The following is a 13098-nucleotide window of genomic DNA, read 5'->3' as shown; positions in this document are numbered from 1 at the left end:
ATCAAAAGTTCCCCAAATAAAGACAGTCATTTAACAGGCCAGTCACTGGTATTTCTTCTGAGTCCAGGAAATTTTACAAAATACGGGACATTTAGCGTTGCACATCTATTTAAAGTGCAGGTATGTTTTGGAGACTAAGTTAGATGCTTTTTTCCCCCCTAAACCCCTCAAATTCTACTTTTGGTTATTAATAATAATGTCCCTTATGCCAAAATAGACCAATGAACCTCTCTTAGTCACACATCTTGCTTGTCCAAAATGCAGTCTGATAATCTAACAAGAGAGAAAACCCGAAGAGTTTACTAGCACTATAAGGAGTACACATTACCATGCAGCTTTCAGAGGTGAAATGGCAAGAAAAGGCTCAAAAGATTTAGAATACATATTTTCAGCAGGAGTAAAAACCTGAAAAATTTAAAAGATCACTGGATAGGATTTTAGCCTTCCCATTTGAAGAGGAGATGTGGAAGAAACAGATTTCTAAAACAGGATCCTGCAATTCTATGCATTTGAATTGGCCGGATCTTGTTTGATATGACCTTCTGTTGAGATGGATGACAGATGAATCAAGACCCTTTGGACAGTTATGCCTAATTTCATTTCCTCAAGATGCAAACAAGGAAACAATATTTGTTATTTTTCTGATTATAAACAGCTTGTCTTTAGTTCTACAATTACTAATTACCATCTAACTGTATAATAGTCCAAGTATTTCAAAAGCAAGTAACTCCAAATAAATAACAAGAACAAGTAAGTCTAACTCCCTTAAAAAGCCATGAAAACAAGAAAATACTTTGCATTTAAAACTATGTCTGAATAAGCAGTGAAACTTACGTGTTTACAAATATATCCTGGTATATTCACTTACCTTTAACTTCTCACTGTCGAGCTGCATTAATTGCTGTCCATCTACATTCATAGCTGTGAACTCTGTAATATACTGCTCCATGTTCATTCCCATTAACCAGTGGCATACTTGCTGGGTGGTCCATTCAGAAATAGGTCTACTGTGCCATTGATTTTGCTTTCCTGTTGTTGCAAATTCGTCATCTAATGCCTAACCAATTGAGAAAAGTCACCATAAGCATGTTTTACTTGACTATATGTTGAATTCCAGTTGCTAGTTGAGTTTGATTAACAAAATGCATTTTTAAACATACTCTATTCCAGAAGGACTTAAGGTTTTGAGATCAGTTTACAGTCAGTTTGCCTAGGAGTTTACTATAAACAAAAAGACTACAGCATTCAACACAAAGTCAGTCAGAATAGACAACATAAATGTTTTTCTTAAGAAATTATATAGCAAACATTAGCTTAATTTGGACGTATCCTAATAGTGAACACACTTAGTTGGTTAAAGGAGCTCAATCCTAATGTTAGATGGTACCTTGCACAGCACGAAGAATCATCAAGTAGCACTTCAACTCTATTATTCCTTATTGTTAAGTGACAGAAGTCCAGTAGTCAGTAAATCTGGTGACTGTTCCAGGCATAGTTTTACTACATTTCTAAAAGAGAGGACTATTCATTCTTTCAACTAATGCTATCACATCAACACTTTAAAGGGTCTAGTAGAAAATGACCATTTCAGAAACATAAGCGCTTGTAGCCTTTCACTGAAAATACACTTTGCCAGCTCACAGAGCTTTTGAAACATACTGCTTCAGTTTGCTTCTGAGGGGAAAAGGTACTGCTATTTGTCCTGAAGCACTACTACATCACAAAAGAAAATCTACATAAAACAGAGCTCAATGTCTTTACAGAAGAAATTTGAGTGCAGTACTTGAATCAGTAACATCAGTTACCTAAAGTTTTATTAACTATCCAAAATGATCCCTCACTAGCTTGTGATTGAGTATAGGCTGCATTAGACTTCCATATTGCTCCACTAGGCAGCTTCCATGATTGATCAAAGATATTTGCAAAACAGCAGAAAGTACTCCCCCTTTCCCAGGGAGCCTTACACATCATTTGTAAACAGAAAACCTGGAAATAAGCAACTTCTAGTCATGGATTTGATATGTGACCCTGTAAGTTTCAGGTGAACAACTACAGCTCCCAGCCACAAGGATCTCACAAAATCCAGCTTATCTGATGAAATATTTGGGGGAGTTGATTGAATGTAACAAAATAATTCAGGTGACTGCAAGTCAAAGATGGTGAGATGCAGGCCTGTGATGTGACCTGATCATACAGTACACTGGATCTGAGTGCTCAGCATGGCAGGCACCGGGGGTCTGAGGTGAAACAAAATTTTAAAATTTCTTATGTATTGAAGGATCACATGTCATCAGAATGGTTCTGCTTCCCCTGGTCTGTGAACAAAGGACAGTGGTTACATGAGGAGACAGTGCAGATAAATAGGAACGAATCTGTAGACGCAGAACATTTTTGCTGAGTTCTAAAATCTGTACTACAAGCATTTTCAAGGGGATTTTCATTTCCAAACAGCTATAGTCTGGTCACACCAACTTAATGGTCTATTAGCAGCTGGAATGTACCAGGACCACTGCTGGAGCACATCTGATTTAATTTCCAAGGTAAATCAAAGTAAGGCAAGTGGGAACAATCAGGAGATTTATTTTTCTAAAATGACTCCTTATCCAAATCAAATCCTTATGTAGATATAACAAGTGTGAGCACATCTACCTTCCTGATGTGCAAAAGAAAAATAACAATTTACATAAAATAACAGCAAATGGCTCTAGAAGAAGTTTTGCTTGAAGTGCTCAGTACAGCATCTGTATAAAGACAACTGGGGCACTGTAGTTTCCTATCCAAGCTATCAAGCTTGAGATACTTCATACAGAGAAGATTAATTTGATAAATTACCAAGGGATTTCAAAATGCCAATTTATTTTAAATAATTTCAGATAATACTGCTCCTTAACCTGATAATGTAATGCAAAATATATATTTGTAACTTTGTCTTACACTCGCACATGTTCATGAATAATACATTAAAAGGGGGAAATACTTTACATTTGAAGTTTGACCTGTATCTCAGAGTCACGTGTGGTCTATCAGCTGCAAGAACTACTAAAACCTATATATTGCCATACATATATTTTTTAATATATATCTACTTCTATTCCTTGGAAGGGAATGTGCATGTATCTATATATCTCCTTTCCATTGAGAAATGTGTAAAATGTTAATATTCCAGTTGTAACTCACTCTCTAGTTTTATTGAATCTGTGCAAGCCATGCAAAAACTTCGCTTCTGTAATTTTAGAGTGTAAGTACTTGAGGAAGGTGTACTCCTGTCAAAAAAAAGAGGCACAGATTCATTCATTTCACTGAAGGAACACAGTCCCCTGACAGAATCCCGGGGGATCTCTGCATCAGTTCCTCCAAGCCGTGTGGATTAGAGCAGGTAACAGACTGGACTCCTCCAGGCTGAGCTACTAATTGCAATATAGGGTTTCAGCATCAGCAGTTGCTAACAAACTCCTTCTACTTCATATTGGTAAAGACAGACCCCTAAAACCAGAAGCTGTTGTAGCAATACCTGAATCTGTGTTAAAACACCTAGACCATCTCCTCACAAAAAGATATTTAATCCTGTATAACTTGAATTTTTCATTACTGCACAAGGGAAAAGCACACCTAAATACTTTTCAGAATATGAACAGGAAAGTGAAAACTGTAGAAGGGTAAGATGAAGAACACACACTTCCGAGTAATGCTTATTGCTCATTAAATAACACCTCTACATCATTTTATCCCAAATGTTCATTCAGAGGCACAAGGAACATGCCAAGCTGTTTGTACATCAAAGTTACGGTCCCCAAAACAGCCAGCATGCACAGAACAGATCAGCTGCAAATTCAGAAAGCAGAATAAAACTACTTATAAGGTAAGGAAGCATGAGAACGCCATGTGCTCCCACATAAAAACACAAGTGATTCAGAAAACAGAAATACTGAAGCTCTGAAGATAATACAAAGCACAAGAAAACACCACTGCTGCCACACCATTTAACACATTAAGAACTTTAGAAGGATTACCAGCTAGCTCGCTAGCCATCTGTGAGGGAAGTGCCTCTGCCGTAACTAGCTGGCTGGTAACAACGTAACTCTAAGCAGGCAGTCAGTTCCCCAAACTGCCTGTGAGCACCTGCCCAGCAGATGCAGACTGTTCAGTGCTGCCCTTGTCTACATCTCTAAGAGGTGCTTCCATCTCCTGTCTCCTACCAATACCACGATTTGTAAGGCAGCATGCAGTGGTGCACCCCTCTGCAAGCAGGGGTTGTTACACTGGATAGCATGATTCCTGATGGATAATTATGAACCCATTCAAACAACAACCATCATGTAGAAATTCTACTTGTGAAGAGCTTAAGTTAAGGATCCTGTCCAATATCTTTACTGATGATCCGGATGAGGGGATTGAGTGTACGCTCAGTAAATTTGCAGACAACACCAAGTTAGGTTGGAGTGTTGATCTGCTGGAGGGTAGGAAGGCCTTGGAGAGGGACCTGGACAGGTTGGATCTATGGACTGAGACCAACAGCATGAGTTTCAACAAGACCAAGTGCCAGGTCCTACACTTTGGCCACAATAACCCCATGCAGTGCTACAGGCTGGGGGCAGAGTAGCTGGAAAGTAGCCCAGTGGAAAAGGACCTGCGGGTGCTGCTCAGCTGCCACCTGAACATGAGCCAGCCTGTGCCCAGGTGGCCAAGAGGGCCAAGGGCATCCTGGCCTGTATCAGGAATAGTGTGGCCAGCAGGACCAGGGCAGCACTTGTCCCCTGTACTCAGCACTGGTGAGGACACACTTTGAGTCCTGTGTCCAGTTCTGGGCCCTCAATTCAGGAAGGACATTGAGGTGCTGGAGCAAGTCCAGAGAAGTCCAAAGCTAGTAAAGGGTCTGAAGAGCTGAGGGAGCTGGGCTTGTTTGGCCTGGAGAAGAGGAGGCTCAAGGGTGACCTAATGACTCTCTACAAATTAATCCACTGCTGCAACCTGTAAACAAGTTATATGATTTTTGACACTTCAGATTTTTAACTTAGTGAATTTATAACACTGTTTGTAAGACTGTTCTGACTTTCTACATATTACTGGAATATTAAGGTTTTCACTAGAGCCTTATTTAAGACAGCTAATAAAACCCCCCTGACATTCATGAACCACCAGTTTGGCAAGTCCTCTGAATCATTTCTGTAAAATAAATGTGTTCAGTTTCTAAAGAGTCTACAAATTACATCCTTTAGTTTAGGAAAAGATGCCCATCAGTCAATCACCAAATGAGACAATATCTCAGAATGTTACCCACATGTAGACTTTAGGTTTCAGCTGTAGCCAATGGAGTTAGTTCTCCAGGGGGAATGAACACTGATTTTCAGATACCTAATTTCTACCTATATATCAACACTACCATACTCTGCCTTTTTTTGGTTGTTTCTTTTTTCTTTTTTTTTTCTTTTTTTTTTTTTTTGTTTTTATTGAGATGAAATTTTACAGTAAAACAAACCTGTGCAGAAGTGAAGGTCAAAAATGCTGCAGTTTTTATTCACCCAGGAAGTTGCTTTAAATTAGTGGAAAAGAACAACATTATATTTAAAATTAAAAACTGCAATTTGATCAGAGAGTTTACTCCAATTTTTATGACAGAACTAGAATCAGAACACACAGGCTGATGTCACCCACTAGTCCGTGTCCTTTAGTTCATTAACAGCTTATGATTCTCTATAGTGCTCTTCAACATTCAAATATGGAATAGCCATCTAGTTTCACATTACACATATCTGTTTCTGTTAAACATGCTGTAGTGTGAACAACAACATCAACAAGACACATATACACACTTTGAAACTCACCTCATTTGAAGAGAAGGTTAAAGTGTGTGAACGACCTGACAGATTTGGTTCTGTCACTAACCCTGAAAGTTCACAACTTGGCTTGCTATGGTATGTATCATCTATGACAATTCTACTCTGCAAACAAGTGGAAATAACGTTTTATTAACTCACTCCTTGGAAAAGCAGGTCATAAGGTGACATTCTAGTAATTTTGATTTTTGGTTAAAAAAAAAAAAAACAAACAGTACAACTCAGTTACCTTTAGAACACACATGAAATGCACTAACTACATAAAGCATCTGACTTGTTTTTGTTAAACTTCTGAATTCAAAAAAACACAGTAACAAATTTAAACCAATATCCCCAGTAAGAGCACCTTGTGTGCAGAATTGGTCATAACCTGAAATGGTGTTAAAGTACATAAGGAAATACATGTGGTTACTTTTTCAGCAGGCACCCCATGCTTCAGGAGAAGCAATTTAAAATGCATTTGTTGGAATTATTCATGCCGAATTTGTATTAAACTGAAGCCTACACAAGCACTATGAATGTGCTTCAGAAGGCAGTGGTTTTTATCTCCTGTTGGAGAGATAAAAATCCATCCTAATTGTTTATGGTCATCAGGATTCCCATGGCACATGGGAATACACCCCTATCTTACAAAGTTTGTGAAAACGAGAACTAGGTTTAGACTGGACTTCACAGCTGCCCACTGTTGAACCACTGTAGTCAACAGTAAAGCAAACGAGACTCAAATTATTTTATTAATAGAGAATACAGAGCTTGCCCAAGGACAAGCTTTCAAAAAACTTTAAATTTTGATTTAAGATACTGTACTGTATTGCAGTTCCTTTAACAGCTTCAACAAGGGTGGTAAAACACTGTAACAGGTTGCCCAGAGAGGTGGTAGATGCCCCATCCCTGGGAACATTCAAGGTCAGGTTGAACAGACCTGTGAGCAACCTGATCTAGGGGGGTTGTACTAGGTGACCTTTTAAGGTCCCTTCCAACCCAAACTACTCTGTGATTCTGTAATTCAGTGTTGAGGTGGCTGCATTTGAGGCACAGAATCATGTAATCTGAAAATTACTGTATATGAAAAATACCACATAAATGCAAAATATCTTTAGAAGAATTTTTATAGTATATGGACTATATCAAGCTATGTAAAATTTCTTTAAAGTACCAAATAGTGTAAAAATACTACAACAAAACCAAACATTTCAGATGTTAAATAATTACTCAGATGTCTTTAGAAAAACTAGTTTAAATAAACACTAATTATGCAGTTTGACCACCTGAATATATTATTTGCAAAACAGAACACTCTTCTGAAATAAAAGATTGTTACTTTAAAAAAAAATAGTATTTTATTACTTCACTAAAACAATAAATTTGTCAAAGCAAATTTCAGGTTAGAAATATGGCTAAGATACTATCATGTGACTATCACATTGAAAGAATGTAAAATCATACTGAAAGAATGTAAAATCTTCATAGCATTACTGTTTACATTCAGTTATTACACTTAGTCTGTGTTTAAAGGAAGTTTTTGGATCCTTATGCCTGGCTTAGCATCTAAAAGCAGCAAGATCTGAAACTTAGCCAACCAGTACTGGTACAACCTCAGGCAGGTTACCTGAGCAGCCTGGGACTCAAGCTGAAGACTCTGAAAAAACCTGATGCTACACCTGAATACTTCACAGCATTTTGGTAAAAAATCCTTCTGAAGAATAGTAATGTATCTCTTTTCCAGAATATTCTCTAATTTGATTACCTCCATTTGCAAGTCAGATTGTGACCTGTATGATGTTTTTCTTTAGTGAGTGAAAAATAATTCTGCCAAAAGCATGCATCCTACTTTTGCCTTTCTAAAATTTATTTCTCGGCACTATTCTTTGTTGTCTACAAACAGTAAGAAATTACTTTACAACTATTTTCTCTAATTTTTTTTAAGTCTCTAATCAAGTAACTACACTTTTAAGGATGCCATACCACACCCCTATATGCATAAATAATCTGAGATTTTAAGTTAAGCTGATCTGAAAGACATTTTTCTTCAGTAAATTATGCTCTCATAAGAGAACTACATTTTTGCCATTATATTCATTGAGCACTTCTGTATTTGTGTTCTGATTGCAATTTAACCTGAACTCTCAATTTTCTAAATTATTCTATTTTTCTTATGGGAGCGTACACTTGACCTTTGCACTTTCTTATACTCTAAATTAATGATACACATTTCTAGCCTCAAATAAACACACCTCAAAACCTAAGAAAAAAACCCATCACCACCATAACGCAACAAACAAAAAAGCCCCAAATCACAACTTGAGTTTTCCTGCTTTGTGTGGTACTGTCCATGACTGAAAAATGGTGTTCTATTTACCATGTAGATTATTTTACTAATTACATTATATTTTAGGGACTTCTTTAGTCTTTTAGATGGAAAAATTATTACCAGAAATAACAGAATACTTTGTCCATCAACCTATTCTCAAATTAACTTCAACCCAAACTGAAAATCTATTTAGGAGCTTTTCTTTTAGCCACCCTCCGTTCACTCTTTCTACCTTTATAGAGAAAAATCAAGAACAATTAAGAAACAAACCAGTTAAAAAAACCAAACCCAGCATTATGATATTTAAGCAAAAAGCTTAGAAAAAACATGAAGAAAACACAGTCAAAAGTAAAAGCATTTGAGCATCAGTTGTAATGTCTTCTCCACTTCCTGCTCCTATTCAGTTTTTAGGAGTAATTTCCTTTTAAGGATTTAGAGCCAATTGTGAAGATTTTTGATCCTTGAAGAACACAGAATTTCAATAGAAGAAGTTTTATAGGTATGCTTTCTATGATTTTAGATACTAGAATATAAATACTTTATACCACACTGCTTTTCCTTGCATCAAAAATGAAACGCTGCGTACAAGCTTACAGAAGCTAAACAGAGCTCTGGAAAAACAGTGAATATGAACAATATTTATGTGTGTGTATCAGAGAAGGCACCTATGAAGGGGCAGATAATGCAAAGGAACTAATTTAAGGACATGGAGTTCAAAAGTACTTTTTTTTAAGTTTTTTTTTTTTTTTTTTTTATTTTTCCATAAGGCTAAAAGATTCTGCAAGCACTCCATCATAGATTTTAATTCCTGTGTTTCTAGATTTCACAAGCAGCCAGAAGTTGACCTCATTACTTTGTCAACTAAATTTTAAAACTAACTGCAGTATCATTTTAAGAAAACAAAAACCTTCTAGATGCAGTAACTCTTAGAGGCAAATTGTGCAGAAACAGAAACCAGTTAAAATATAATTACATTTCTTACATCATCAATGCTAAAACACAACTACAAAAATTATACACAATGCAAAATACTCATTACAACAGTGAGAGACTTTTTATATGACAAAGTTCTTATTTAAGGGTTTCTACTTTTACCTGTTCTTTAAGAAATGCTTTCACATGATCACATGGGATATTACAGACATAAAAGCAGCAAATACTATTGCTACACTTGCTATATATTGCTTTATTTACACATTTGGAGTTAACACCAACAAAAAGAAGTATTCTTTCCTTAAATTCTGGGAAGATGACTTAGTTCCTGCTTTTATATTGTTTTAGTAACAAGACTCACTGCTGAGTGGTCAAGCACATTTCTTTGTCAGCTTTAATGTCTTTTCGTAGCAAAACAAGCCAAAGCCTTGTTACTGTAGAGCAAATGTAACTACCAACTCCAGGTTAAGATCTAGAATGATTAGTCATTCATTCCAAGGAGCAGCCACTGTGACGTCACCATCTTTATAAGAGACCTCAAACACTGCAAAGTGAAAACGGCCTGACTTTGGAGAGGACAAGTATGATTTTATGATTGAATGTATGAGAATCTGTTCTTCAATGGGATCAGCTTTCTGCCATTTTACAAAGCAGGAATATAGCTGGAGACTTGCATAATCTTCCAGCTGCTGTTTTGCAACTGGCACTAAGGAAAGAGCAGCCAGCAGCAATTACATGCTGTAGCATGAGAAGGAAACAACAAAAAAACCCCAAACCAGTAGCAAGAAACCAGCTGGAAGGTTTAAGTGATAATCAACTTGGATAAAGTAGACAACAATAAGAAGAAAAGGCTATTATTTCAGGGCAAGAAAGGAAGAGAGTACCCAATCTGGTAAGATCTATACCTTTTTGATGGCCAAAAAGAACTTCTATATATAAAACCTTAAGAGGTGCTTAAGCACATTACAGGTGCTTACAGTAAAATGCAGCAGTGGGACTTAGAAAAATTATTTGAATCAGAAAGGAAGAATGAAGAGGAGATGAATGGGTTCTTCAGAATCATGACTTTGAAAGATAAACCTCTGAATGTTTTCTAGACAGAAAACATCTCTTGATAGCTTTGCTGCAGCCTATTAAGAGATCAACCATGCACTCCTATTTAATCAAAAATTTTATCAAAATATATGCATATACCCTGCAAGACCCTTGGTTATGTACAGAAATACCTTTTGGCCACTGCATGCGCCAACAGAAGCGAACAATGCAGGAGCTGATGCACAGCGGGCAATATTCTATAAAGTTCTGTTCTACTTCAGAGATCAAAAAGTTCCTACTGATATTAAGTTCCTGTGTTACAGTAAGGTACTGGATGGTTCTAAACCCACTTTCTGTAATTTTTAAAAACTACATATGCTGATAACTTAGTCCTATCACAGGGACTGTAAATTTACAATGAGAAAACAGAAAGTAATTTAAAAAATGTATTAGCCTTTTAATGCAATCAGCATCTGGAAACATGGAAAGCAAACTTATTATCTGCCATCTCTGCAAAACATCAGTGACTCCATGGACTACAACCTGGCAAGTTTCTCTTCCAGATATGGAATTTCTCTCTAATAACAGAAGAAAAGGAAAACATGAAAGGGTATTTTGCCCATCCAAAGTGAATAAAAAGTGTGAAACTCAAGAATAAACTTAGCTTATGAGGTTACTCAAATAACTATAATTTTCAATCTAACAAAATCCAAAGGAAACAAGAAAAGAATGAAATAAGTTTGTTGGGAACAGTCTTACATTTAGACTTCGTCTTACCAAACATTTAGACAGTGCACACATTAAACTTTTTACTTTTTAAAGTTATTTCTTTCAAATGGTTTTAAACTATAAAGATGGTAACTTTATGGCTACAGACTGAACTCTGTAGTGTCACTTTTAGGACCTGGTTAAAAGGTTTTAAATTATTTTAAATTATCAGTTACTCAGAAGTAGTTTCTTGGAAGAGACATGTTCTATGGACATGCTTCTTGGCTTTCAATACTAAATTTGTTAATGAAAACCAGGATGCTATCCTTTCCCCAACAGTCTGGTAATTCCAACCCTACATTCCAGTATGGTAAGAACTGTTTGGCCAACTGCTGGGAAGGCTGACCTCTATTTATGTACACTTCCTCCAAGTACTAGGCTGGGAAACAGATTTGGCTTTTAAAGCTATGCTTTCCTAAAGCTAGTGTCACTTTTAGCGTTATAAACCAGCAAAAAAACATACCCTGTGATTTTTCCTTGTGTTACTTCAGCCTGAATAGCCACTACTGATGTTTCAACTAAAGAGGAGGGAACAGGAACACTCACACAGTGTCTGCTTGTGAGGGCTGTAAATTCTCAAACTTCTGCAGCAACGTTTGTAAGAGGTGATGGGGTCATGGAGTAAGTCATTAGGCTTCCACATACTAACCACTGATGTTTTTTCTTTATCAAGATGCAACATTTAAATATTCAAAGCACAAATCTTTACCTTGGTTCTGTTCTTCTCTTGACCATGCTCACAACCATCCTGCCCGCTCTGGGTAACGTGCAGGTTGCTACTAGAAACTGGAGGCTCTTTGTGGCTGTCTCCAAACCAGGAGAAAGGCATGCAAGTAGGAGCAGGGGAATCTGAATCTGATGCAGACAGATTGTTGCCAGAGTCATCCAAGAGTTCTCGGGAACCTCTGAGATAAGCAGATTAAACTGTATTTAAACAACAATAGAAAAACCTCCATCCCATCCCTCAAACACAAAACCCCCGCCTTAAAAACAAGAACAAACTCAAAACACTCAATACTTATTTTCACCAGTTTCACAGCACAACTGATACCTGAACTGATATTTACCTTTAAAGATCCATGCAAAATAATGTGAGTTATTTAACAACACAAATATAAGAACTTTTGCAGTATTTAGCACAATTAAAAAATTTCAATATACTAATTTAATTTACTTGACATTCATCTTTCTAAGCAAAATACAGTTTTTATATATAATTTGCTCTGCAGTTTTCTGTTTATTTTTTCTTATTTAATGAGATTAGAAGCTCTTCTCTACATCATTCATCTTCATATAATTTTGTCACTGTTAAACATGAGTGTACTTCAAGATCACAGTAATGACAGTTTTAAAGACATTCTTAGGTTACAAATTTTATGAATGCAACATGTATGTACTGAACTAACACAATAACTACCTGCTATCCAGAGAACCTCTTAGATTTTCTTTTTCTTGCTTCTTACCCTTGCCCCCAGATTTCCGTAATCCCCTGAAGTGAAAAACCACAAATTTCATACAGCATTTACATTTACACAGTTGCAACATTTTTTAAATCAGCAAACTATTTTTTACATTGATTTCAACAGTTACAAAAAGCATCTTGTTACGCAAAGCATGATTTTGCAGATTATAGATGCAATTTAAAAAGTTGACATTCATGTTTTAAGAATGACAGTATCCTTTCAAAGACCACATATAACCAAAATAAAACCAGAAAATGCCCAAAGAAACATAGCATATAGCAGATACAACCAAGAGGAAGAACACAGTTTTATTGCTATATAAGTATTCCTATGTTGTGCACAGTGACTTGAGCCAAGTCACTACCTACACTACCTGTGTGTGAAATAAGTTATCATTTTTATGTTATATATTATGATGCATTTGTGGCAGTACCAGTTTAAGTCTTCAATGTTAGATGGCTTCAACAAGCTTTATACCTGTCTCCAAAGGAGCAAGGCTTACTGCAAAATGTAGCAACTCTTCCCTCAAATCCCCAGAGTTCAGTTACCACACTATTTCCAGACAATATGCAGCTTGCACTTCTGTTTTACCCCTGTGGGCAACCTCATTTTTTAAATGAAACTCAGAAATCTGTTCATGCCTGCCTCCAAGGAACAGTTCAGTAAGCAGAGACTATAGCCAAAGCTATGTAATGACATCTCTGCTGTAGAGGGAATTAAGGCAAGAAAGGTATCTATTTCATAGTATAACACT

At 36.5% G+C, this 13098-nt stretch overlaps 1 protein-coding gene across 1 annotated transcript in view; it reads right to left on the bottom strand.

Moving 5' to 3' along the window:
• The window catches only part of LOC116789170 (neurabin-1-like), a 43710-nt gene that overhangs the window by 878 nt on the left and 29734 nt on the right, over positions 1–13098 (bottom strand). Inside the window, 4 exon segments of the mRNA XM_032692618.1 lie at positions 869–1057; positions 5823–5939; positions 11591–11786; positions 12299–12370. Coding sequence (XP_032548509.1) covers positions 869–1057; positions 5823–5939; positions 11591–11786; positions 12299–12370 — 574 coding nt within the window.

This window comes from Chiroxiphia lanceolata, chromosome 7, assembly GCF_009829145.1.
Source record: "Chiroxiphia lanceolata isolate bChiLan1 chromosome 7, bChiLan1.pri, whole genome shotgun sequence".
In the NCBI taxonomy this organism is placed as follows: domain Eukaryota; kingdom Metazoa; phylum Chordata; class Aves; order Passeriformes; family Pipridae; genus Chiroxiphia; species Chiroxiphia lanceolata.
This window is presented reverse-complemented; position numbering and strand designations above follow the sequence as displayed.